General features: G+C 44.5%; 1 protein-coding gene across 1 annotated transcript; it reads right to left on the bottom strand.

The window, feature by feature from the left end:
* Positions 1–1,020: 1,020 nt before the first annotated feature.
* Positions 1,021–8,493, bottom strand: AMER2 (APC membrane recruitment protein 2). The gene is made up of 2 exons (XM_073613425.1): positions 7,387–8,493; positions 1,021–7,215 (listed from the first exon to the last, which is right to left on the bottom strand). Exons 1-2 carry the CDS (start codon positions 8,219–8,221, stop codon positions 6,359–6,361), a joined length of 1,692 nt encoding a protein of 563 aa, XP_073469526.1. The 5' UTR covers positions 8,222–8,493; the 3' UTR covers positions 1,021–6,358.
* Positions 8,494–27,347: the final 18,854 nt, after the last annotated feature.

Below are 27,347 nucleotides of genomic sequence, written 5' to 3'. Positions count from 1 at the left end.
GGCCTCGCCCCTCTTTCTCCTCATTGACTCATTGGCTGTGATTGACAGCAGCAGAGCCAATGGCTCCCACTGCTGCCTCAGCCAATAAAGAGTGAGCGTCCCCAGAGAGCCGAAGCTGTTGTGTGTAATAGGAGGGCTGCTGCACAGAGAAGGTTTTTTTACCTTTATGCATTCAAAAAACCTTAAGGTTACTTTCACACTGGGGCGGGCGGGCACTGGCGGTAAAGCGGCGCTATATTTAGCGCCCCCTTACCGTTGTTTTAGCGGCGCTATTCGGCTGCTAGCGGGGCGGTTTCAACACCCACTAGCGGCCGAAAAAAAGGTTAAAACCGCCCACAAATCGCTGCTGCTGCGGCGCCTTGCAGGGCTGCCCCATTGTTTTCAGTGGGAAGGGGCGCTTTAGGAGCGGTGAATACACCGCTCCTATAGCGCTGCAAAGATGAGGCTTGCAGGACTTTTTTGACCGTCCTGCAAGCACTCCGCTCCAGTGTGAAAGCACTCGGGGATTTCACATTGGATTTCAGGGCACTTTGCAGGCGCTATTTTAGCACTTTAGTGCCTGCAAAGCGCCTGATTGTGAAAGTAACCTAAAGCTTTACAACTACCTTAAATAGAATTGTATCTTTTATCTTTTAGTGTCACTTTAACTATTATATGAGATGTCAGTGATTGGGTTTATGTCTTAATATTTATCTAACAATATATTTCATATCACGCTTTTCAGCTCGCGTACCTATATATTCCATAGGTGTGCAATCTTTATTCCTTTGCATCTAATAGTCAGCTGTTTTTTTTATCATATACACTTTTTCCTCATAGATCATTATTTCATCTCCACCTTGAATGGCTCTATTTTCAGCTCTCCTCCTTATGGATTGTACCCAAACACAAACACCAATGAGATCATTTTTGTCAGATCACTTTTATATATATATATATATGATACAAAAATCAATAATATAACAAAGAAAGAACATGCTATACAAAAAGAATGTTTTGTATATATAAAATATTTTTTCCCAATGAATGGACTAAAATGACTGTGTATGTTATAAATTAGTGAATTGATGCAGTGCTGCCAGGAATGATAAATAAGAAAGGCTTTTTCATTTTGATTTTTCCATTTGCTGGATGAAGATGCATAAAAAAAAAAAAAAAATTGCATATAGGTCTGACTTCTATTTCTTCATCCTGAGAGCTTACAGTCCGCAGTCTGCATTCAAACGTGACCCGGTTTGTTTACCCACAAAGGATCTATTTAAACCCATTCATGGCCTTAACCTTGAATTTCCCCAGGACAGTGGATCAAGATATTTTATTGACACATGGCAGACATAAACCCAATATTTAAATTTTTTTTTCTTAGCAATGAAAAATTGTAGCTACAACAAATTGCATTATACTACAACCAAAAGGTTGAACGTGGATCATCTGAATAGTTTATGAACCCTTTGTTGCTCTGGGATCAAATGAATAATAGCAAACAAGGTACACCCTGCCCGTTTTCTTACGCTGTAGCACAATGGGTAAAGCAACAGTATATTGGGAAGAGAAAGCACAGTACAATAGAATACAATTGTTTATCACCTGTTAGGATGGAATTCCCTTGATTGCCTCTAGGGGGCCATGGGTCACATTTACAAATCCCCCCTCCTTTGTTAAAACAGAATCCGAACGCAATGCATTGTGGGCCTAGATAGCTTTATTATATTAACCCTCTATCATCCTGATGGCCATTGTTCTGAGACTGTAAAATGTATGTGTCAGAAAGATTACACGGGACATTCTTTTTTTTAATAAAAAGTAGTCTTTAATGAAACACCTATCTATCTGTACATGGGAAGGTTTAATTTTTTACAATGCCCATCACACCTATCTGTTATCAGATATGCAATGACATCAATGCTCTACTTGATGCATACAGAAATATAAAAATAGCAACATATAAACTGTTTATTTTTTTGGTGGGGCCCAAATATTGTAAAGCCCTGTACTTGTACAATTAAGCTTATTAGATAAGGTATAAAAATATAAAGTGTAGTTACCCATAGCAATCGGTTACGATTTATATTCACAGGTGTGACAACCATAAACTGAAATCTGATTGTTACAGGTTCCTTCACCTTATTAAATAACCTTACTAAAAAAGCTCCTGATGCTTTAAAGAGAATCTTTATTCACAAAGTCAAGACGCCTGTGGGAGACCCCTTGGATGGAAGCTGCCATTCTCAGACTTTGGGGTGACTTCACTGCCGTGGAACCAGTAGATGGCACAGGGGTCAGATAGTGGCAGCTATCCAAAGTGTCTCACAAAGGTTTTTCTGCTTCTTATTAGGTTCCCCATGAGTGACCGTTACATTTGTGCGTTTATATATATATATTTATATATATATATACAGATTTGTACTCACACATCGATATCCACATATTTACAGAATACACAGGAAAAAAAAAAAAGTTTGGTCCATACAAGTGCTGTACACATATAAAGGTTTTGCTGCTGAGAAGGTGTATAAAAACAATAAACTCTGTATTAGATTCTATACAATGCTGGCCCATGTCTCTTGTACATCAGGGATGGGCATTCAATAATTCTCTTCAATCAGTGTATCTACAGGTAGCCGAACTTAATAAAATAGATAAAAGAGCACTGGAGTGCAGTAATTCAGAGCAACCCACAAGAAAGTTGCTTTTATTGGCCTACACGTGCTATTGTGGGCTAAAAGCCACCGACATATTGCCAGCAGTGTAGCCAGGTATCATCAGGGATTATCAGGAAGTGTAAGAGACAACAAGCAAGCAATTTGCAAGAGTGCAAACTTGACCACAGTGATCTTTCATGTTGGTAAATGTTTGTGAATAAAATCCCATTTTACCAACATTAACCAACTTGCCATTGATTGTAGGTAGGCGCAAACGTGTCTTAGGCATCAGGGACTGATCCATCATTTCAGGAATGCAGATCTTTTTGTTGACCATTAAATATGCCTTATCCCTGTGTAGATAGGCAACAAAGGTCACAACATCATATTTAATAGAAGCCCATATGCCCAGAGAAATACAACAAATTACTTGCAAGAAAGGAGGGTTTTGAGATGGTGCTACTTCAACTGCATCTGACTGGCAATATCCTTTTCTACAATACTCATGATTTGTCATTTATGGAAATTATAACAGCAACAGAATGCCGTATGGGAGGCAGCCTGCTATCTTGAGCTACCACTAGATCTTAAAATCCATTACCAAAAAACCTCCAGGTAAAAAAAAGCAGCTTCAGGTTAATTAGACACAGAGGGGGAGATTTAATAAAACCGGAGAGTGCAAAATATGGTGCAGCTCTGCATAGTAATCAATCAACTTCCGGGTTTTATTGTCAAAGCTTTGTTGAACAAGCTGAAGTTAGAAGCTCATTGGCTACCATGAACAGCTGCACCAGATTCTGAGTGATCCAGTTTAGTAAATCTACCCCAGAGAGTCATATGACCTTGTACCCTTGGCTGGAGTCCAGAGGTAGCCAGACAAGGCAGGATTAAAGAAAAAAAGTACTGTAAACACATACTGTTATAATTTGGTGCCCTCACAAGTTCTTTATATAAAAAATGAACATACCTGAAAGTATTTAAAAGGAAAAAAAACGCACATTCAGAGAGTAAAACATGTTTGGCAAGTGGTCTTGTCCCCCAAAAAGTCAGTTTTTGCATCGTTTAATAACATGTATGAAGTGTGCTTTGCAGTACATTTGGAGTGCTCCCTTCATACTAATATATACTCTGTGAACACAGGCCGTAAAAGCTGACCTCTAATTCACTGCCTTTTTAATTTGTACACCACATCAGTTTGCACCATGTCAGAAATAGGTCCAAAAGAATGCAGTAGGTTGGAATTAGCCAACAATTTTTAGTCCACGTGTTCAACGGCAGTAATGGCCTCATTGGACAGTATAAAATGAATGGCTCTAATGATTTGTGGCACAGTATTAGATGTGAGCTGTGTTTGGCTTCTATCCAGCTCATACTATAACCATCATTGTATCAATGTTTCATTATGACATTGTCCTTAGCATAAGACTAGGCATAGAATGGAAGGTGAATGGAAGGTGTGTGTGTTGAACACGGCATCTGATTGGTCAGCTCTGATTGGAAGATTCCTTATTCAATGCACAATTCCTCCTATGGCATTTTAAACTGGGCGTGGAATCCATTGGGACCCTATTACCCCACCAATCTGCTAAATTGGATATTTTCTAACAATAACAACTGGATGGCTCTTGGCTTGGTGAACCCACCAAAATTAGTTGATTTCCAAGGTAGGTTTTGTGTCTGCTTTCTCCCAAGCTTAAGAAAGCCATCAAATATCAAACTGCTGCAAATCAAGTGGTAAGGGTTGAAGAGAGTAGTGACCTCAGTACTGGATATTAATGCAAGCTGAAAAAGGCTTTCCAGTATTTGTACTGAAGGTAAAATTCCTTTTCAATGCCATCATCCATTTGATGGAAGGATTTTGATGAACAATCTGAACTTTTCAATATTTTTTTTTCAAATTTATATGTGTAGACATGTGATGTCATACAGAAAAAGGGTGAATGACTGTACAGTGAGCAAACAACCCCCAATATGGCCTTGTGTCAGGGAAACAAAAGCAGTCAGCCAGGAAAATCCAAGCTAGGCGATCGATCCTCCCACCACAAACATCCCAGGGATCAGCCAACCATGGATGTCTGCTAAATTCTGATGGAGACAAAGTGACAAGCCTCAAACCAGCATAGATTAGTAGATTAGCCATTGCATCCAGTTACCAACAATACAGTATATCCAGAATATGCTTGTGGATTCAGCAGGTGGATTCAATGCATGCTGTTTAGATTAAAAAACATATTTTTTTATCTGTAATCTTGCATTGAATCTCCTTGCCCACTGGTTTGGCATAACAATCTAGACAAAGACAATATTGCCCACAGACAATGCAATTGCTGCCCAAAATCTTTATGCAACAATCATATGAAGTCTTTAGGCATTTTTAAAGCAGTGTTTCACAAAGTATGGGATGTGTTTTACTGGTGGAAAAGACACTGTAGTTAGGACACTGGAGGGCTCAGGAACTATGAACAGAACTGTATTGTGGGAGTACGTCCATGTTTATAGTATACCCACAGACAATGCTGTCCAATCACTACAGTTTCAAATGTGTCAAAACCATGCCTACCCCCAACTCTCATTAAGCTAAACATGAATGGTAGCTGGAGTTGACCATTTGTGTTTAGGGACATAGATGCCTGAGAGTGGTTGCTTCATGTCTACATAGCTGACCACCCTCTAGTGTCTATGGCCAGCATAACGCTACTGTCAGATACCAGTGGCAGAGGCCACACTGAGTATGGTAATACAGATTATATGGCCATGGATGTATTCCAGTAGATAGTTTAGGCAATAAATAGTTCTAAATGGATACTGGCAATGTAAATGTGGTTATTGTTAGTAGTACAGGTGGAAACTACAAAAATGTTGACAGGAGAGTTTGGGAAATACTGCTTTAAAGTTCTTTGTGTTTCAAAAGTTTGAAGCTGCCCCACTTGTAAATATTATCATCCTTTAAACGATGATAGATCATGCAAGATTAAGAAAAATGAGTTTTGTGGTTATATTATTGTGTGTAATATGACTACATCCTTTGAGTAATGACAAAAAAAATGTAAACCTTGTTTAATAAGGCATTTAGTAATATTTAAAATATAGCAACTATTTTAGTTCTGACAACTGTGAATAAAGGCTGGCTTGTTTCTATACGTAGTTGCACCTTTTGCTCTTTTTAAATAGGTCTTTTAATGAAAAAGGGTTAACTTTGTGACATCACTTAAATTATTTTTACTAACCTATGTGGCTGACAGATGAACCATCTCATTATAGAACACATTTTAGCCTGAAGGTTAATGTCACCCTTCTAAGAAAACCTACCTGCTCCACTTTATACATTCTCTAAAACCAAAAACATCAGTACCATCATATTTGGCAACAGGATTCTGCAGTTGCGCTAAAGCTGAATTTTGCTTGACCAGATCCCTGACTGTTAAAACAGATTAGATTTGAAATTCATCACTATTCAGCAGTCGTAATGTAGACTTGTGTTAAGTATCCATATTTTGATATAGAAATTTTCTAGCTTATTTAGGCATTAAAATATCCAAATGTTACTGGAAACTTGAAAAGAGAGTTACAAAATGAAAAAGAAAATAAAAGTGAACAAATCCGAGTTGCCCTTGATATCTTGCTGATGTTAACAGAATAGTCCTGCATTTGCCAATAACCCATGAAGACAATAGCAAATAACAGCGATCTGATTGGCTTGTCCACCATTGTTTAGGCTACTTCCTTGCTGGATCATGAAGAGCTGTTTTACCTGAGGTTCCAGTGATGGTCTTATTACTGACCCGTCTTACCAAAACTTTTGAAACTGGTATTTTTGTCCTGGGAAGTTCACTTTTTATAGGGGGATGTTGTGAAGTTGGGGTGCTGCTACTACTTGTATCAGCTGGTTGGCTAGGAGGATGAACTGGCAGATGTTTAATACTTCTGGGTATTTTGGATTCCTTTGCCAGGTTTGTTTTTGTTGGGCACGTGATGGTTACTGGCGAGATTGCCTTGGAGTGAAGTTGGCTTGGTCTTTTCTCCTCCGCATGCGCTCTTGCTGTGTTTTCATCTGTGTCTGTATATAGGTCATAGAGAGCATCTCCACTGCAGCTGTCTCTGGATAGAGCCTTCTTCCCAGAACTTTTTGAAGGCTCTTCCTCTGTCCCAGGTGTAGTTGAGTCCCAATAACCCTCATCGCTGTTACGAACAGAATCTCTTTGCTCTTTTCCTCGTCCTCTAAGATCCCCTCTTTCACTAGAATTAGTTGCAGTCTGTCTCGGCTTAAATAACTTCACTCCATTCCCATCACATGTGCTCTCAGAACGTTTGTCCTCCCTTGAGGCCTGTCTACTTACTTTTCCCACCTCTTTGCTTGTGTCCTCAGTTTGGGGTATCATTCCCAAAAATTCTTGCATGTCATTGTCGTCAACTTGATCCGGACTTGCCATCTCCTCCCCTCCTCCTTGATAGGCAATAATGTTTGGGGTCTTTCTGGGGATAGCTTTCTTGCCATTCCCAGGGATAATCCTTGCACCGGTGCTGCTACTGCTGCCTCCTTCATCGTCCGGCTCAGCAATAATATCGCCACATCCTGTAAGAGAGTCAAAGCTTTTCAGTGATGTAACATCAGCCAACATCAAACATATACGATCAAAAGATGGTTCAGAGGGTGGATCAACAGCAGAAGGGTCGGGAATGGCAATCTCTGGCCCACTATCACACTCAGGCTCAACAAAGGAAATACTGGTTATTGGAAGTTCACCTGTTAGTCTTTCATCCTTCTTATCCTGCAGGATCTCCACTTCTGGTTCAGGCGGTTGGCAGACATGGTCCACTTGTGGGCTACTCTCTGTATCCCCAGGTTTGTCAGTGGGGTGTGAGGATGAGGGGGATTCCCTGTTTGCTTTCAACTGATGCTCCTCTATTGAGTTGTTTACAATCTCGCTCTGCTCCTCACAGGGCAAATCAGCTGTGACAGTCTCTGCAGGTACTTCAGGCTCACACAGTGGTTTTTGTATCTCTTCTTTAATACATTCCAGGCTGGCTGTCAAAGAGCCAGACAATATGAGCCCAGGTTGGCTTTCAGTGGCCCCCTCTTTATCTTCTTTATAATTCTTATCTTTTCTATTCCATCTCATGCTGTTAAACAGCCCCTTCAGTCCTTTCTTTTGTCTGCTGCCAGCTCTCTGGTCCACATTGTCCCCTTTCACGTTCTCTAGTCTCCCATTCCTTTTCAGCAAAGCGAAGAAGCTGTGGGATTTACCCACCGAGCTGTTGGGTGAGACATCTGTCTTGGTGTCGGTGACAGCCTGGCTGTTTGTTACAGTGCTTGGTATATCAGCAGCAGCTTGTGTTGCACATTGCTCTTCTTTCTTGCTGCTCTCCAGCACAACATCAGCTAATCCGTCCAGGGTCTTGCTGCGTACCATACCCATTTTGCCTGTGTTCTTCCCATCTCCCTTGTTCCTCACCCCAAATATCGATGGCATGGCACTGCCAGATTTCCTCTTGCCGAATAATTTGAAAGCGGTCTTATTAATCTTTCCTGATGGCTGTTCGGCTGCCGGGGACTCGGCAGAATCACAATGCAAGTCCATGTTTGCCTTCTCCCTGATCCTGCCTCCTTCCTCCTGCAGACCCCCACAGATGCTTGATGCTGAATTTCTCACTGGCAGCTTCTCGGCTGCTCCTGTTCATCTCCATGGCGACCAGGGAGGAGGCGGGAGGGGGGGGATAAGCAGTTTTCGTCAGTAATGGGGCTAGTGCCAGTTCACTGTCATCCATTCTAAATCAATCTGCAAACTGCAACCCAATACAGGCTCCCCCTTTCCTAAAAGGTTTATGTAACTTGTCCATTTACCCACGGCGCATGTTTGGTGGCAGGTATATCCCGGTCAGAAGATATTCGACTCACAGAGCACAAGCTGTTTAGCCGTCTGCCTCCGCCATCTTATTGTAACAAAACATGCAAATGTGGGCCAAAGTATGGGTGAGATTTTTATTCTGATGTGGTTTTAACCCTTGCAATGCCAGATCTCTGCATTTTCTTTTTGCAGGTATGGGGCACTTTGCATGTTGTGCACTATTAAAATGATTCTAAAAGGAAACTGAAGGGCAATAACCTAGGGGGAGGAACCCTTTCATTATTCTCACTGCTTTAAACTAACAGCAAAAAGCTGATCAGCTGTTAGGGTTTACCCTGCATTGCACATCACCACTGGCTGGAGAATTGGAGTGTTTTGGGCAATTATACGGTAATGGTCAGCACAGGGCAGTGACCATGCTGGCTACAGTGATTCAAGATAAAACACATTTTAGAAATATTAGATTCCTCCTGTTAGGCCACCACTGGCCACTACTTAAAGGCTGCATTCACACCTAGGCATTTGGAATCGTGGATGGAATTGCCGCAATTCTGCCCATGCCTCCAGAATCGCAGCAAAACGTGGGACGTGTTTGCAATGCCATTACTTGTTAATGGCACCCCAATCGCAGTTGTCCCGCATTATATTGTACTGCAATCACAGCAAAATTGGAATGTGAGACACTGACGTCCAAAAGAAGCTCCGGCTCCTTTTTGAGCGCCAAGCTTCGAGCGTTGCAATTTTGCCGCGATTGCAGCACGATTTATTGCGGCAAAATTGCATAACGATTGGGGTGCGCTTAACAAGTAATGGCATCGTAATTGTGTCCCACATTTTGCCGCAATTCTGGAATCCCGGGCAGAATCGCCTGCAATTCCGCCTGCGATTCCAAACGCCTAGGTGTGAATGGAGCCAAAGAGATTGTAAAGGTAAAATACATTTTTAAAATAATAATCATCTCTATATTTAACCTGCTCTATGCAATGAAACAGAGCACCCGTGAACCTCCTCTTCTCGGGTCCCCTGCCGACGCTCTTGGCTCTTCCTCTCTGCCCAGTGCCCACATAGGAAGCCGCTTCCCATGGGGGCACTCGTGCATGTTCGCTCCTGAGCCCCGCTGCTGCGTTCATTGACAGACAGCGGGACTCAGCCCCGCCCCCTGTTCCCTCGTCAATGGCTTTGATTAACAGCAGTGGGAGCCAATGGCTCCCGATGCCCCAGCAAAGCCAGTGAAACCCTGAGATGAGGGGATAAAAGAGCTGCAGATAGGCACAGCACTGGATCGAATGAGGGCTAAGGTAAGTAAAATGGGGGTGAGGGGCCAATACTGATGGCTGAACATTTTTTACCTTAATGCAAAGAATGCATTAAGCTAAAAAAAAAATTGTTTAGGCTTTAGAACCACTTTAATCTGGGCATACGTGGTTAGTTATTCATTTGAACATTTGTAAAGAAAAATCTGAAAATTCAGTCATCGAAGCATTTGATGATGCCATTCAGACAACTAATATTATGTGAAGGACATTCATTGCTTATGTCTCATTCATTGCTTATGAAATCAATAAAAGAACAACAGAAAGCAAACTTTATTTAAATATATACTGTGACAGAGTGAGACCCCGTCGATGTGAATATGGAGGAGAATATGACACAGGATTTGAATTGAGGGCTAATGCGAGGTTCCGGCCTATAATTTCTGAATGGAGAAATCTGTGTTTTTGGTTTTCTCTGGATTCTGTAGTCCTGTATCGGAACTTTCAATCCTGTGTCTGGATTTTACCAGGTGCCTGCAGCCTGTCTGAGTACGCAGGTGTGCAGGCTTGCTATATGCTCAAGCCTGAGTTCACACTATTGCAAATTGAATGAGGGCTTCCCTGCATCCAATTTGCATAGCAGGAGATTGTGACCGGTGTCCTATCGAAAATAGTCCCCCATCGGATAGTGTCCGCCCTCTACTGCGCAACCGCAGCGCCTGGCATCGGATAGTGTCCGCCCTCTACTGCGCAACCGCAGCGCCTGGCATCGGATAGTGTCCACCATCTACTGCGCAGGCGCCAACGGAGTACATAGGACACTCCGAAAATAGCCGAAAATCAACAGCTGAGCATTATCTCTACAGGGCGCATGCGCAGTTTGCGCTGTTAATACCACATTATGTTATATGCACCCGCACGGCCCCAGCACGCTCCCGAGGCTCACACAACTTTGTAAGGGGCGGTGTGTGGGGCGGTGATAAGGGCGGATACGTCTTCATCAGCTGTTCTTCTTCAGAGACTTTCGGCGTCTCCTTTGTCCTCCTTCCTCCGCAAGCACGGTGCCTGCGCAGTACGGAGCGGACACTATCTGATGGGGGGACGCTTCTCATCAGAACACCAGCTCCCACATCTCTGCAGTGGCTCCGGTGCGAATTGCACAAGAGTCCTGTGTGTCTTTTGGTCCATTTCAGGTCCGATTTCAGCCCAAAATTCTGTCTGAAATCGGACCTGAAATGGTGAATAGAGATGCACCGCAGTCTTGCTGTGAGCCGCTGCGATCTCTAGTGTAAACCCAGCCTGAGGATAGCTCGGATCTCCCAGTTTAGCAGACAAGAGGTCTCACCCACAAGTCAGCGGAGCCCCAGCTAGGAACCAAGAGACATGAGGTCTCACCCAGGGGTCAGAGGTGCCCCAGCTAGCATCCAGGAAGTCTCACCGAGTGGTCAGAGGTGCTCCAGGTAGCAGGTCTCGTTCCAGGAGTCAAGTGGGCTCCTACCAAGGTGTCATGAGAACCCCTACCCAGAAGCCAGGATTGGGCCCTGAAGCAGGATGCTGCAACTAAAAGCTAAGTGAACCAGTAGAGCTGGACAACACAGTCAGAGGGACTGGTAAGAAGAGCAGTGGTGCTGCCAACAAGGGAGCCAGGGGTTTGGTATTTTTGTTTGACTGTTCATATTGATGTGTAAGAACCCCTGCGTGGGCAACTGATGCCTATGCAGGGGCATAACAACCACCATAGCGACCCATGCGGGCGCTATGGGGCCCGCAGCCGAGTGGGGCCCAGTGAGGATAAGAGCACCGCCGGCACAGTCTCCCAGCCAGGGGAGGAGAGTTTCCCAGCCAGGGGAAGAGAGGAAAGGAAGAGGCGAGCTGTCCGTATCAGCAGAGAGCTGAATTGCCCGATGTAAGGGCTTTCATTAGAACTTCCAGTGTTCCCGGGGCTCACGTCACATAGCTCCACCTTTTGGCCCGGTGCCTTTGATAGACAGAACGCCGATCCAATGCGGGACATGTGATGTCATCAAAGGCGTCGGGCCAAGAGGTGGGGCTATGTGACGATGAGCCCCGGGAAGACAGAAAATTCAAATGAAAGCTATTACAGCGGGCAATCCCGCTCTCTGCTGATCCAGGTGGCTTGCCTTTTCCTCTGCATAGGTGGGGCTGTATGGGGCACAGGTCACGCTGCATTGGGCACAGGTCACGCTGCATTGGGCACAGGTCACGCTGCATTGGGCACAAGTCACTCTGCATTGACACTAGGGCAGCTGTGGGGGGGGGGGGGCGCTGTTTACAGGGGGGCCCCATACAACTTTTTGCTATGGGGCCCTGCTATTTCTAGTTATGCCCCTGTGCCTATGTGCCCTTAAATACAGTTTGGACTGGCACAACTCAATGAACAATCACCTACCACAAGAGTATAATCTCCCCAATACCACAATACGTATATTGCATTTAGAAGTTTGTTTATATATACCGTATTTATCGGCGTATAACACGCACTTTTTTCCCCTGAAAATCAGGGGAAAATCGTGGGTGCGTGTTATACGCCGATCCCCCACCGATTGTAAGCTTTTCGGCCGCTCTCATCGGCTTTTAGCTTTTCTCGGCGGCTTTGAAAATGGCGCCGCCGTTCTCGGCCGCTTTTGGCCATTCTCGGCAGCTCTCGCCCGCCTTCGCCCATTCTCGGCGGCTCTCGGACGCTTTCGGCAATTCTCGCTGGCTCTCGGCCATTCTCGACGGCTTTCGGCCACTTTCGGGCATTCTCGGCGCCTCTCGCAGTCCCGCGGGAGCCGCCGAAAGCCGAGTGTGTCCGAGAGCGGCCGAGAGCCGCCGAGAATGGCCGAAAGCGGCCGAGAACGGCGGCGCCATTTTCAAATATGCACAGACTACAGATGGACACTAACAAGGCTGCAATGGGGACAAGGCTGCAATGGGGACAAGGCTGCAATGGGGACAAGGCTGCAATGGGGGACAAGGCTGCAATGGGGACAAGGCTGCAATGGGGACAAGGCTGCAATGGGGGACAAGGCTGCAATGGGGGACAAGGCTGCAATGGGGGACAAGGCTGCAATGGGGGACAAGGCTGCAATCAGGGACAATGCTGCAATGGGGGACAAGGCTGCAATCAGGGACAACACTACAGATGGACACTGACAAGGCTGCAGATGGACACTGATGAGGCTGCATTGATGGGCATTTAAATGTAAGTTTTTTTCCTTAAACTTTCCTCCTAAAAGTTTTTTCCTTAAAATTCCCTCCTAAACTTGGGGTGCGTGTTATACGCCGATAAATACGGTACTTAATAGGGTTGATTTGCTAAAACTGGAGAGTGTAAAATCTGGTGCAATTCTGCATAAAAACCAAACCGTTTTCAGGTTTTATTGTCAAAGCTTAACTGAACAAGCTGAAGTTAGAAGTTGATTGGTTACTATGCACCGCTGCCTGTGCAGCTGTGCCTGTGCCAGAGTGTGAGCTGAGCTTGGCAGCCTCTCTGCCTATCTGAAAAACAAGGTGAAGTAGGTTGGTTGGTAGTACAACTTCAAGTGATTTCTCTCTAAGATATTTTTTTTATAAGGGACTCAAGCTGGATTGAATGTGACTGATCTTTCTATTGTACCCATGTTTTCCCTGGAAACACTTTGATGAGACCTTTTCTTCTGTACTGTTTGTAAATGATCATGCAGATTTACAAAAGAAACCTGCTTTTTACATACAAACTATAAAATTATTTGTATGATTTTGATGGCTTCTAATCAAGATGCAATAGTGGTGAATTTTATTGGGAACAGGCATACAAGGGGTTAATTACTGCTGTGCTTTAACTCCCTTTCTGTGCAAGATAGATCAGATTGTCAGTAAGGCTACTTTCACACTGAGGCGTTGCGGCGCTTTACCAGCGTTTTTGCGGTGTTTTTCGGCCGCTAGCGGGGCACTTTTAACCCCCGCTAGCGGGCGAAAAAGGTGTAAAACCACTGCAGTGGTGCTTTGCCAGCAGTTCGGAGGCACTGCCCATTGATTTCAATGGGCAGGGGAGATTTAGGAGCAGTGTATTCACCGCTCCTACAGCGCCTCAAAGATTTAATTTAATTTTAGTTATCATGATATAAAATAATGAATGTGGGGGCCTTTTGGTGGGCGTGATTTTTTATTTTTTTTGGGGGGGGGGGGGCAGCATTTCATTCTTGGTCCCAGGCAGCACCATGTCTTGTTGTCCCAGAGTGAGGGCGGGTAGTGAGAGATGATGTCATCTCTCTGCTGTGCTCTCCTGCACAGTAATGGCAGTCTTCTTTTAGATGCCGAAATGCAGTGATGTGGGGGGCAGTGAGAAACAGTGGCGTCTCCAGCTTTCATATGTAGGGGAGCACATGGGGGGACAGGGACAAAAGTAGAGGGGGACAGAGTGGGAGCAGCCAGGTGGAAGGAAGGACAGGGTGGATGAAGCCAGGTGGAGGGGAGGACAGGGTGGATGCAGCCAGGTGGAGGGGAGGACAGGGTGGATGTAGCCAGGTGGAGGGGAGGACAGGGTGGATGTAGCCAGGTGGAGGGGAGGACAGGGTGGATGTAGCCAGGTGGAGGGGAGGACAGGGTGGATGTAGCCAGGTGGAGGGGAGGACAGGGTGGATGTAGCCAGGTGGAGGGGAGGACAGGGTGGATGTAGCCAGGTGGATGGGAGGACAGGGTGGATGCAGCCAGGTGGATGGGAGAACAGGGTGGGAGCAGCCAGGTGGATGGGAGGACAGGTTGGATGCAGCCAGGTGAAGGGGAGGACAGGGTGGAGGGGAGGACAGGGTGGATGCAGCCAGGTGGAGGGGAGGACAGGGTGGATGTAGCCAGGTGGAGGGGAGGACAGGGTGGATACAGCCAGGTGGATGGGAGGACAGGGTGGATGCAGCCAGGTGGATGGGAGGACAGGGTGGATGCAGCCAGGTGGATGGGAGAACAGGGTGGGAGCAGCCAGGTGGATGGGAGGACAGGTTGGATGCAGCCAGGTGAAGGGGAGGACAGGGTGGAGGGGAGGACAGGGTGGATGCAGCCAGGTGGAGGGGAGGACAGGGTGGATGCAGCCAGGTGGAGGGGAGGACAGGGTGGATGCAGCCAGGTGGAGGGGAGGACAAGGTGGGAGCAGCCAGGTGGATGGGAGGACAGGGTGGATGCAGCCAGTGATAAGGTCCTGTACCTCTATGGAATCCTGCATCCCTGCCCTCTCCTCATCCCCCCACCTGGAGGTAAGTTCTTACCTTGGGGATATGGCACTTTCTCTCAGGCTCCCTCCACTTGACAGCCTTGTAGTCACTCTTCTCCTCTCACAGTTCTCTCTCCCCTCCTCCTCCTCTTCCCTCTCCTCTTCCCCCTCCCACTTGGCATGTTGGGGGCTGCAGTGCACTCTCAGGGAATCATCCTGGGGCCTGCTGGTATGCGGGACTACATGTCCCATAATCCTCTAGTTGTTAGTTTCCCAGCCATTTGCCCTGAATGTAGCCAATAGGAGCAGGCATTGCTGGGTGAATGAGAGCTGCTCAGCTCAAGGAGGAGAAGGAGGGGTGGAAATCCCCCGCAGCTGCGGCTCTGTGTCCCTTCACAGAGCCTGTCAGTTTCGGCGCCGCTGCCCTGTGGTCTTTCATTGGGGGGGGCACAGTATAATGTCGCCACTGGTGAGAGATGTCATCTCTCTGCTCACTCACCCGCCGAGACACCTGCCAGCCTGCTCACTCACCCGCGGCGGTGGCCCGCTCAGCAGCCTGCCCACTAAGTCACCAACAGCCTGCTCACTATTTTCTAGGGGGGAAATTGCCCCGTTGCCCCCCCCCCCCCTGTATCCACCCCTGACGCAGTTGCTGCAGATTTGTCAGCTGAACATAAATTATGCCAATCTCCCGTTCTACCACATCCCAAAGGTGCTCTATTGGATTGAGATCTGGTGACTGGTAAACAGTGCTCAATTGGTACTAAGGGGCCCAAAGTGTGCCAACAAAATATCCTTTACACCATTATACCACCACCAGCCTGAACTGTTGATACAAGGCAGGATGGATCCATGCTTTGTTGCTTACGCCAAATTCTGACCTTACCATCTGAATGTCGCAGCTGAACTCGAGACTCAGACCAGGCAATGTTTTTTCAATCTTCTATTGTCCAATTTTGGTGAGTCTGTGCAAATTGTAGCCTCAGTTTCCTGTTCTTAGCTGACAGAAGTGGCACCAGGTGTGGTCTTCTGCTGCTGTAGCCCATCTGCTTCAAGGTTCGATGTTCTGTGCATTCAGAGATGGTATTCTGCATACTTTGGTTGTAACGAGTGGTTATTTGAGTTACTGTTGCCTTTCTATCATCTCAAACCAGTCTGCCCATTCTCCTCAGACCTCTGACATCAACAAGGCATGTTCGTCCACATAACCACCGCTCACTGGATATTTTCTCTTTTTCTGACCATTCTCTGTAAACCCTAGAGATGGTTGTGTGTGAAAATCCCAGTAGATCAGCGTTTTTCAAATACTCAGACGTCTGGTACCAACAACCATGCCATGTTCAAAGTCCCTATTGAGGTTGCTGCCATGTGATTGGCTAATTAGCAATTTGTGTTACCAAGCAATTGAACAGGTGTACCTAATAAAGTGGTTGGTGAGTGTAAATATGTCTACAATATGTAAAGTTCTTTGTAAACTGTAGGTGCTATATACATTCCTGTAACAAATAGCCCTGAAGAGAGTACAGGAAGTTACTAACTCATTGGATCTCTAGCAGATAAATGGGTACTTTTTGCACTTATCAAACAGTTATAACAACACAATTTCAATTGAATATTTAACAGACCAAAAGGGAGAAAATATGAAAAGTTCAATGTTAGGGTTTATGTAAAGTAAAATTTTACTAAGAGAAATATGGGGGCTGCAACTACTGAGTTTCTTCTGAAAATGTTAGTTGCTTGGCTGCTACGCTGGCTCTCAAGCTTCCATACTATCACTGAGTTACAAACCCAGAAAAGGCAAATCAGGGAAATTGGAGCTCCCAATCTGCATATTAGTTCTGGGTTACTGATTGAAGCAAGAGGCTAAGCAAGACAGTGACAGCTTGTATGGTTCTCTTAGGAAAGGTTTCCTTTAGGTTGGCTTTGCATCTACTGTATGCCCCTATGATATCCTGCATTTTTTTATTGCTTTGTGTAGTTAGGTACCTTGTCATGCATTGACATGTGCTACTATTCTATACTATACTATTCTATTCTATACTATACGCCTTTTACAAGCAAAGATAAAGTTTTCTTTTATTGTTTGGATAGAATAGGGAAGGGTCATTGCTGTCTGTGTCCCCACTGGGGAGATTTACCATCACTTTCTCTCAAAACTTGGAGGGGACGTCCCTTATTTTTGAAAGATTTTGTTTTACTTACTTTGGGGTCTACAGGACAGCAAGTGAAACAAAATAATCCCAATTGGATACAGGTAACAAAAAAATCAGTTTTATCCATTTTTTTAATCCATTTCCCACTTTATCCAAATTGAGCAAAAATGTTCAGGTTTGGATTTACTTCAAATGTATTTTTACATGCAGCTGGCATAAATACCTGAACCTGCATTGATATTAGCCCCTTGTAAACCACTGCACAGCAGAGGTAATACTGTGAGAGGGAGAAAATAATTGCACATAAATGGAGTATTGTCCAGTCATGCAGGACTGATCGCCTCTACAAGCTGTTGTTCATGTAGTTTACTCTATAGGAAGCCATTTGTGCCATTTGTTTAATGATCAGTTGCAACTTCAGATATTATTCTCCCTTGAGAAGAGGCATTTGAGGGGAATATACTCACCATGTATAAATAAACAGTCCATATAGTATGTAGCGCTACCCCCCGTAGGGGCTGCTAAGCGATGTGGTCCACCTGTCATCCTGCCCAGCCCATTCACTTCCCAGACACTCCAAGACAATGAACCATCCGTTGGCTTTGTTGTGTTGTTTTATTGAGGGAATTTAACTTGGATGGGGTATGGGAAATATGGGATGTCCAGGAGAATAATAGCAAAATTGCTAGGGACAACTATGTACACTCTTAGTACACTTCTCAAGACTCCTCCTGCACAACTCTTGTTTGCAGACTATTGCTCTCTCTCTTTCCAGGAGCAGCTAGCACATGGTTAGGCCTGGCACTGGCTCAGCAACACCTTAGGTATTGCCCTTTGCAGGCAGGGACCACGGACCCCTATAGTGTAGCAGAAAATATGGAAAGTCTCTTTAGTGCTAGCTGTCCTAACAGATGGACTACTGCTCCCAGTCAGCCCTCTTCAGGCCCTGCTAGCCCTCCTGGCTGCAGCCGCCCAACTTCACTGCCCGCAACATTGCAGTCCACGCTATGGTTCTGCACCCATCCCAGACCACACACTCCCAGTCCTCTCAGGCATGCCTCCCCAGTGCTCCTGACTGTGCATGTCACTCACCAGCCCTCCTGGCTGCAAACGGTGGTTCCCTCCTGAAGACTTGCCCAGCAGTACTAGCTCCTGCTGTCCTCTCTGACTCCTGTGCCTCCTGTTCAGATTCTATATGAGTTCTTGAAGGGCACCCAAGTCCCAGGCCCAAGGTTACCCCCCCCCCTCCCCCCAGACTGGGGAGCTCCCTCAAAAGCCCAGACAGCCTAGTACTCCATCCTCAGTTCTTCCCCCAACAACAACATCCCAGCTGGGCTGACCCTGGGTATTTCATGGAGGCCTGCCCCCTGCCAATCCTAGTTGGGGTGTCTCAGGAAGCCCTGACCAATCCCCAGACAGCTCCTCCTCTCTTCCCCTCCTCTTCTTCTAGAATCCTTTAGAAGAAAAAGGGAGGTAACAGTGAAGTGATGCTGTCTGTGAGTCATAGCTGCTACTCTGAGCCACTCCCAGCCCACACAAACCAAAAACAAACAGGCATAGCTTCCAGCTGTTGTTCACTTTAAAAGGTAACTCAAGTTTTTTGGGGAAAAATAGCAAATAAAAAAAAATAATAATACAACATATACAATTGCTACACTAGTCATATTGTAGATGAATATTATTAAACGTTATCTTTCATTTTCAATTGGCAGCACTGTAATTTTCTGTAGAATGCAATACCATATGGCAAGTTAGATAAGATACAAGTCTGATTTTGGGCATCCCTACAACAAAAATGTAATTTTTGGTGAGAAACTCCCAAAGGGAAATCACATCTAAAGGGATGCAGACCCTGCCACTTTCCTCTTTAAAACCTTGCAAGTGCAGCAGCTGATTGATAATGATAAAGACACTTCCATAGAGATTCACTCTGTGCATGGACAGACAGACAAACAGCTATTTCTTCAGAATAATAAAAGGTATGAAATTTGCTAAAATCCTTGCAATGTACATAGAACACCCAGAGGGCAATACTTTTTTCTCAACAAAAGTGGAGTTATTCTTTAAGGTCATTGCAATAGACAAGGGGGCACTCCTTGTGTGGGTGAATAAAGATTTAACAGCATACGGAAGGGTTTTTTCCCCTTGTAGCAAATTGGACTTCTATTTATATTGCTTTCCCATGAATCAGTTGACAGTTTAGAGTTCTGATGATTATGTTTTTTTATTAAAATGTATGTTTATTAGAAAACTTTAAGGGGTATAATATAGCAAAATGTCTGTCATTTGGCTTTCACACATGAGATGACCGAATACATGGTCATCTGATACACAAGATCAAAAATATGGGTTAAAACCGCAAGGTTTAAAAGTAAGTATTAAACATGGCATCAAACAATAAAAGAAGTAATAACAATATCCTGGTAGTATACAGTCAATAGATACAGTATGTAAGGAACGATAGTCATTGAGATCTCGTGTTACAGTATACTGTAACTACATCAATCCACTTAATGTCTTTGACCTAGTGGGTGAGAACCTAGCATCCAAGTCTTGACAACATATCAGGGAAGGTAATGTAGCCCATAGGGATTATAGGAAAGAGGATATGGAGATTGTTTTCAACCATGGAGTTTTTCAATGGCAGCGTCTGTATTTATTACAAGTTTTCTTTAACTGACCACAGTACTGTGTCTATTGGTTGTGGATAGCTACTGATTTTTGTTGTAGACCTGGATCCCTGCCCATCCTGTGAATCTGTACCGCTCGGCCTAATCCTTTGTTCATTTTAGTCTATTTCATGTGATTAAGCTGTTTACTTCTCTGACTTTATCCTTGGTTTTCCTTCCGGCCACTTTATATAGTAAGTTGAACTGTCACACAGAGTGCCAACAAACGATGTCAATGCAAGAAGATGGTAAATACTCACCTCTACTGGCATGGACATAACTAGAACTCACAGGGCCCTATAGCAACATTTTTACAGGGCTCCCATGCCAAAACAGAAAAAAAACATGATTGGACAACAACCTAATTATCATAGTCATGTGGCACAGGTCTGAAGCTACAGCATATACTACTTATTACTTTAACAGATTTTGTATAAATGCCACGTTACACTGGTGGCCAGTAAGACAAAGATTTTTCCCTTGCATTGATAGCTAGTGTAAGGAAGAATGCACTTTTACATTGGGTTTGTGGGTGGTCAGTAGGAGGAAGATTTCTCACTTACGTTGGTAGCCAACATAAAGAGGACTGCTCCCTTACATTGGTGATCAGTACAAAGAAATATCCTTTTTTACTCTGGTGGTCAGTAGGAAGAAGAATGTTCCCCTACATTAACCACTTCAGCCCCGGAAGGATTTACCCCATTTTTTGCGATACTGCACTGTGTCGCTTTAACTGACAATTGCGCGTTGCAATAAATAAAATGAACGTCCTTTTTTTTCCCACAAATAGAACTTTCTTTTCTGATATTTGATCATCTCTGCGTTTTTTATTTTTTGCGCTATAAACAAAAAAAGACCGACAATTTTGAAAAAAAAAACTTTTTTTAACTTTTTGCTATAATAAATATCCCCCCAAATTTTTTAAAACAAATTTCTTCATCATGTATTCTTCTACATATTTATGGTAAAAAAAAAAAATCACAATAAGCGTATATTGATTGGTTTGCGCAAAAGTTATAGCGTCTACAAAATAGGGAATAGATTTATGCCATTTTTAATATTATTGTTTTTTTCTACTAGTAATGGCGGGGATCAGCGATTTTTATTGGGAATGCGACATTGCGGCAGACAGGTCAGACACTTTTGACACTTTTTTGGGACCATTGACATTTATACAGCGATCAGTGCTATAAAAATGCACTGATCGCACTGATGTACAATTACTGTGTAAATGTCACTGGCAGGGAAGGGGTTAACACTAGGGGGTGATCAAGGGGTTAAATGTGTTCCCTAAGTGTGTTTCTAGCTGTGAGGGGATAGGACTGACTAGAGGAGGATACTTAGTAGGAACAGACAATCTGTTTCTCCTCCCCTGTCAGAACAGGGATTTGTGTGTGTACACACACACAAATCCCCGTGCTGGATCTCGTGTCCGCGATCACGGGTGGCCGGTGGCGATCGTGCCCGCCTGCTGTGGCTCTTAAAGGAGCCCCCGTACAGTATGGTGGTTCATCCAGCTGTGCCATTCTGCCGACGTATATCGTCATTAGCCGGTCGGCAAGTGGTTAAGGAAGAAGTTAAAGAAGAGTGTTCTATTATAATTGTAGTCTATAGAAGGAACCTTACCACCTTTCCTTGGTGGTAAGTAGGGGAAGATTGCTCCCTTACGTATGCAGTCAGTAGAAGGAAGAATGCTCCCTTATATTGGTAGTCAGAAGGAGGAAGAATTCTCTTTTATGCAAGTGGTCAGTACAAGGAAGAATGCGCCCTTTACAGTGGTGGACAGCAGATGAAAGAATGTCCATTTACATGTGTGATCAGTAGGAAGAAGATTACCCCTTTTACTTGATGGCCAGTGGAAGGAAGAATGCTCTCTTATCTTGGTTGTCAGTAGAAGGAAAGATGGTCCCTTACCTTGGAGGTCAGTAGAAGGAGAATGCTCCTTTACGTGTGTGTTCAGTAGGAAGAAGAATACTCCCATACATTGGTCAGTTGAAGGAAGAATTATTATTATTATTATACAGGATTTATATAGCGCCAACAGTTTACATAGCGCTTTACAACTTGAGGGTAGACAGTACAAATACAATACACTTTAATACAGTAGGAATCAGAGGGCCCTGCTCCTTAGAGCTTACAATCTAAGAGAAAAGGACAAGAGATGCAAGTGATAATAACTGTGGGTGATGTGCTGATTGAGAAGATAAATGTACACTTGTTAGGTGGGGGCCAGATAGGCTTCTCTGAAGAGATGAGTATTCAGGGATCGTCTGAAAGTGGATAAAGTAGGAGAAAATCGGACGGATTGGGGTAGAGCATTCCAGAGGATGGGAGAGGCTCTGGAGAAGTCCTGAAGGCGAGCATGGGATGAGGTGACAAGGGAGTTTGGGAGCAGGAGGTCTTGGGAGGAGCGAAGAGAATGATTAGGTTGGTATTTTGTGACTAGGTTAGAGATGTAGCTGGGGGCCAGGTTGTGGATGGCTTTGTAAATTATAGTTAGTATCTTGAATTTAATTCGGTGACTGAGTGGCAGCCAATGAAGGGATTGGCAGACGGGTGTAGCAGACACTGAGCGGTTTGTGAGGTGGATGAGCCTGGCAGTAGCGTTCATGATGGACTAAAGTGGCGATAGTCTATTTAGAGGTAAGCCAATGAGGAGGGAGTTGCAGTAGTCGAGGCGGGAGATGACTAGGGAGTGGATTAGAAGCTTTGTGGTGACATTGGTTAGGAAGGGGCGTATCTTGGAGATGTTGCAGAGGTTGAGGCAACAAATTTTGGATAGCGATAGGATGTGGGCTGAAAAGTTAGTTCAGAGTCCAGGATTACACCAAGGACCTTGGCGTGGGGGCACAAGTTGATAGTTGAGCCGTGATATTGACAGAGAAATCAGGGGAAGCGGCACCTGAGGGAGGAAATATCATGAGCTCGGTTTTGGATAGGTTGAGTTTGAGGAAGTGATGTGATATCCAGGCTGATATGTCTGATAGTAAGTTGGTAATGCGTGAGGAGACAGATGAAGAGAGCTGGGGGGTGGAGAGATAGATTTGGGTGTCATCAGTGTAGAGATGATATTTAAAGCTGTGGGAGGCAATCAACTGACCCAGGGAGGTGGTGTAGATTGAGAAAAGGAGAGGTCCAAGAACAGAACCTTGGGGGACCCCAACGGAGAAAGGAAGAGGAGAGGAGGAAGTAGAGTTGTAAGTGACACTGAAGGAGCGGTGGGATAGGTAGGATAAGAACCAGCGAAGAGTACAGTTATGGAGACCAAAGGTAGTCGCTAGTCAGTAGGAGAAATAATGCTTGCTTACGTTGGTGGTAAGTAGGAGGAAAAATTCTCCCTTATGTTGAGGGCCAGCAGAAAGAAGAATGCTCCCTTAAAGGGTAACGCCACTTTCATGGGGACAAAAATGAACATATAATAATTGTAATTGAACAATAATAATTGTAATTGAATGTTATCAAAAAATTACCTTTCCTTTTCAATCTGCAGCACTGAAATTTTCTGTAAAATACAATGCAATATGGCTACCTGGAGGCATTCAGTACATTCAGTAGATGGTGTACAGAACGCCCCCTGAAAATGTCATTTCCTGCTTGTGAGATTTGGCTTACAGATTGTCAGATTTGTGGCATCCCCTGCAACAAAAATTTCATTTCTGGTGAGATACTCCCAAAGGGAAATCCCATATAAAAGGATGTAGACCTTGTCAATTTCCTCATTAGAGCCCTGCAGGTGCAGCAACTGACTGATAATTATAAAACCACTCCTATATAGATTAACTTTACACATGGACACAGGCAAACAAACAGCTATTCCTTCAGAATAACAAAAGGTACAAATCTGCAACAAAGTTTGTTAAAGTTTGTTAAAAATCCTTGCATTGTACATAGATTACCCAGAGGGGGGTGTTTTTTTTTTCTCAACAAAAGTGGAGTTAAACCCTCACCTTGTAAAACAACTCATTCAGTTTAAAATATAAACCAAAGGCTAAACATTTGCGTATAGATATATAAAAAAGCAAACAAAAAAAAACACATTATAAATATATTTTTTCACTTTTTTATTAGTGACAACATTCCCTCTCTACTCAGCTGCATAAGAGCTGGGGGAAGGAGAAACAGCAGCTGGGGGAGCATATCAGGACAAATCTCATCACTGTAGAAAAACAGGCTGTGTTCCCACCATATCTAGAGAGCTTACCACAGTGTGCTCTCATGCCTAGTGTGGTCAGTTTTTAATAGGAAAGCAGAGGGACTGGCAGGAACACCAGGGATTTCACAAAAAGGAAGCAATACAAAAAGAACAGGGTATTTTTTTTTATACAAGTATATGGTACAGCAGCCACATATCAAGATAATAAAATGTTGGGTTTACATATTCTTTAACCACTTCCCGCCCGGACTATAGCAGATTGACGGCCGGGTGGTGGTTCAGTTATCCTGACTGGGCGTCATATGACGTCTGCATCGCGTCCGCATCGCGGCGATCGGTGTCAGTCTGACACACCGCTCCACCGATCTTGGTAAAGAGCCTCCGGCAGAGGCTCTTTACCATGTGATCAGCTGTGTCCAATCACAGCTGATCACGATGTCAATCGGCTTTTCCTCACTCGCGTCTGACAGACGCAAGTAGAGGAAAGCCGATCGGCAGCTCTCCTGACAGGGGGGTCTGCGCTGATTGTTTATCAGCGCAGCACCCCCTCGGATGCCCACACTAGACCACCAGGGAAGCCGCCAGGACCACCAGGGAAGGGGGCAAAATGTGGATGGCCAGGTATGTACCCCATGGCCATCCACATGTGCAAATTATGCCCAATCTGTGCCAATCAGTGCCCACAAATGGAAACTGACTGGCACCATTATATATCAGTGATGCCCAGCAATGTCACCCATCAGTGCCACAATCAGTGTCATCAGTGCCACCTGTCAGTGTCCATCGGTGCCACCTGTCAGTGTCCATCGGTGCCACCTGTCAGTGCCTATCAGTGCCCATCAGTGCCACCTATTAGTGCCCATCAGTACCACCTATGAGTACCCATCAGTGCCAGCTATGAGTGCCCATCAGTGCCGCATATCAGTGCCACCTCATCAGTGCCACCTCATCAGTGCCACCTCATCGGTGCCCATCAGTGCTGCCTCATCGGTGCCCATCAGTGCTGCCTTATAAGTGCCCATCAGTGCAGCTATATCAGTGCCCGTCATTGAAGAAGAAAATTTTTAACAGAAACAAAGAAAAACTTGTTTGTTTTCAAAATTTTCGGAAAATTTTTTATATGTTGCACAAAAAATAAAAACCACAGAGATGATCAAATACCACCGAAAGAAAGCTCTATTTGTGGGAACAGAATGATAAAAAAATTTGTTTGGGTACAGTGTTGTATGACCGCGCAATTGTCGTTCAAAATGCGACAGCACTGAAAGCTGAAAATTGGCCTGGGCAGGAAGGTGTCTAAGTGCCTGGTATTGAAGTGGTTAATTATGTGGTCAGAAGGAAAAAGAATGCTCCCTTAAATTGGTGGTCAGTAGGAAGAAAAATTCTCCCTTACGTTGATGGTCAGTAGAGAAAAGAATGCTCCCTTATGTTGGTGGTCAGTAGGAGGAAAAGTTCTCCCTTACGTTGATGGTCAGTAGAGTAAAGAATGCTCCCTTATGTTGGTGGTCAGTAGGAAGAAGAATGCCCCTTTACATGGGTGGTCAGTAGAAGCAAGAATGGAAAAGATTATACTCCCACCATGTTCGACAGTTAGTACATTCTGCCAAATGGAAGAAAAGCTTAATTCTAACTATTCTTAAAAATGTTCCCTAACCCCTCCTCTTACCTATCTTGCTTAACCTGTGTAAAAAAAAAAAAAAAGATGTGTATACTTACCTATTTTAATCGACTCTGGTCCAGTCACCTGATCCTGCCGCTTTGGCTCAGGGAGCGCTAGACAGCGGCTCTGAATTCTGGGAGCCATCTGACATGACCCCTAGGCTCCAATGTCCTAGCTGTTGTCGGTGCTCCCTCTTCTATCCTGCAGAAGCCGCTCACTCACACCAGGGGCTTGGATCATGTAATCAGGATGGGGCAGTTTAAATCGGTAGTAAACTGCTCAAAGAAAAATTGGGGCTCCTGAACCATTATGCCATAATGTGCTAATATATATATACCACATACTATCACATTATAACAGACTTACCTGCACTCAGAGTCCTCCAGCACAGCGCTGTCATGGCTCCCTGGTGCTTCCATCTTCACCCAGTCTTCCTTCCATGTCGCAGGATTCGGCACTATGAATGGCCGGGGCCGCTGAGACATCACTCCTGTGCATGTGCTGGGTACGCCGTCCCCTCAGAGTGCATGTGCTGGTGACGTCACCGGCTGCATCCTATGTGAAAATCTCCTAAACAATGCAAGTTCAGGAGATATTCACCATACCTTCAGGTAAGCCTTATTATAGGCTTACCTATAGGTACAAGTTAATCACTTGCCGACCGCCACACGCCGATTTAGGTTGGCAGAATAGCATGGGCATGCAAAAGGGCGTACCTGTACGTCCCTTTGAAATTCTCGCCTAGCAGGTGCGCACACGCCGCCGGCAGCGTGTGCCTCCTGCAAACTCTATGTTCGCCGATTGCGGTAAGGTAAAGCAGAACGGGGAGATGCCTATGTAAACAAGGCATTTTCCTGTTCTGCCTAGCAACATGACAGGAATCTACTGCTCCCTGTCATCAGGAGCAGTGATCTCTGTCATGTTGTAGTGAGCCCATCCCCCCTACAGTTAGAACACATCCAGGTAACACACTTAACCCCTTGATCGCCCCCTAGTGTTTAACCCCTTCCCTGCCAGTGTCACTTATACAGTAATCAGTGGCTATTTGTAGCTCTGTTCGCTGTATAAATGTCAATGGTCCCAAAATAGTGTCAAAAGTGTCCGATGTGTCCGCCATAATGTCGCAGTCCTGATAAAAATCGCAGATCACCGCCATTACTAGTAAAAAAAAAAATTAATAATAAAAATGCCATAAATCTATCCCCTATTTTGTAGACGTTATAACTTTTGCGCAAACCAATTAATATACACTTATTGCGATTTATTTTTACCAAAAATATGTAGAAGAATACATATCGGCCTAAACTGTGGAAAAAATGTGTTTTTTATATATACATTTTTTGGGGATATTTATTATAGCAAAAAGTAAAAAATATTGCTTTTTTTTTCAAAATTTTTTGTTTATATCGCCAAAAATAAAAACCGCAGAGATGATCAAATACCACCAAAAGAAAGCTCTATTTGTGGGGGAAAAAGGACGTCAATTTTGTTTGGGTACATGACCGCGCAATTTTCAGTTAAAGCGATGCACTGCCGAATTGCAAAAAGTGCTCTGGTCTTCCGGGGCTGAAGTGGTTAAAAAGTGGACTTTACTTCAACTTTAAAAATAGGTAAGTAGAAGAGGGAGGAAAACCTTTTAAGAATAGATAGTGCTAGGCGTTTCTTCTACTTTATTGCACTGTACAGATGTAAATGACACATTCTTGCTCTGCTTGCAAGCTGTAGTGAACTGTGTGGACTTTAGATAGACCATGAAATATTCTAAAATAAACTGTGACCTTCAAAA

This window comes from Aquarana catesbeiana, linkage group LG02 (genome assembly GCF_042186555.1).
Source record: "Aquarana catesbeiana isolate 2022-GZ linkage group LG02, ASM4218655v1, whole genome shotgun sequence".
Taxonomy (NCBI): domain Eukaryota; kingdom Metazoa; phylum Chordata; class Amphibia; order Anura; family Ranidae; genus Aquarana; species Aquarana catesbeiana.
The sequence above is the reverse complement of the archived record's forward strand: the minus strand, read 5'-3'. Positions and strand labels throughout refer to the sequence as shown.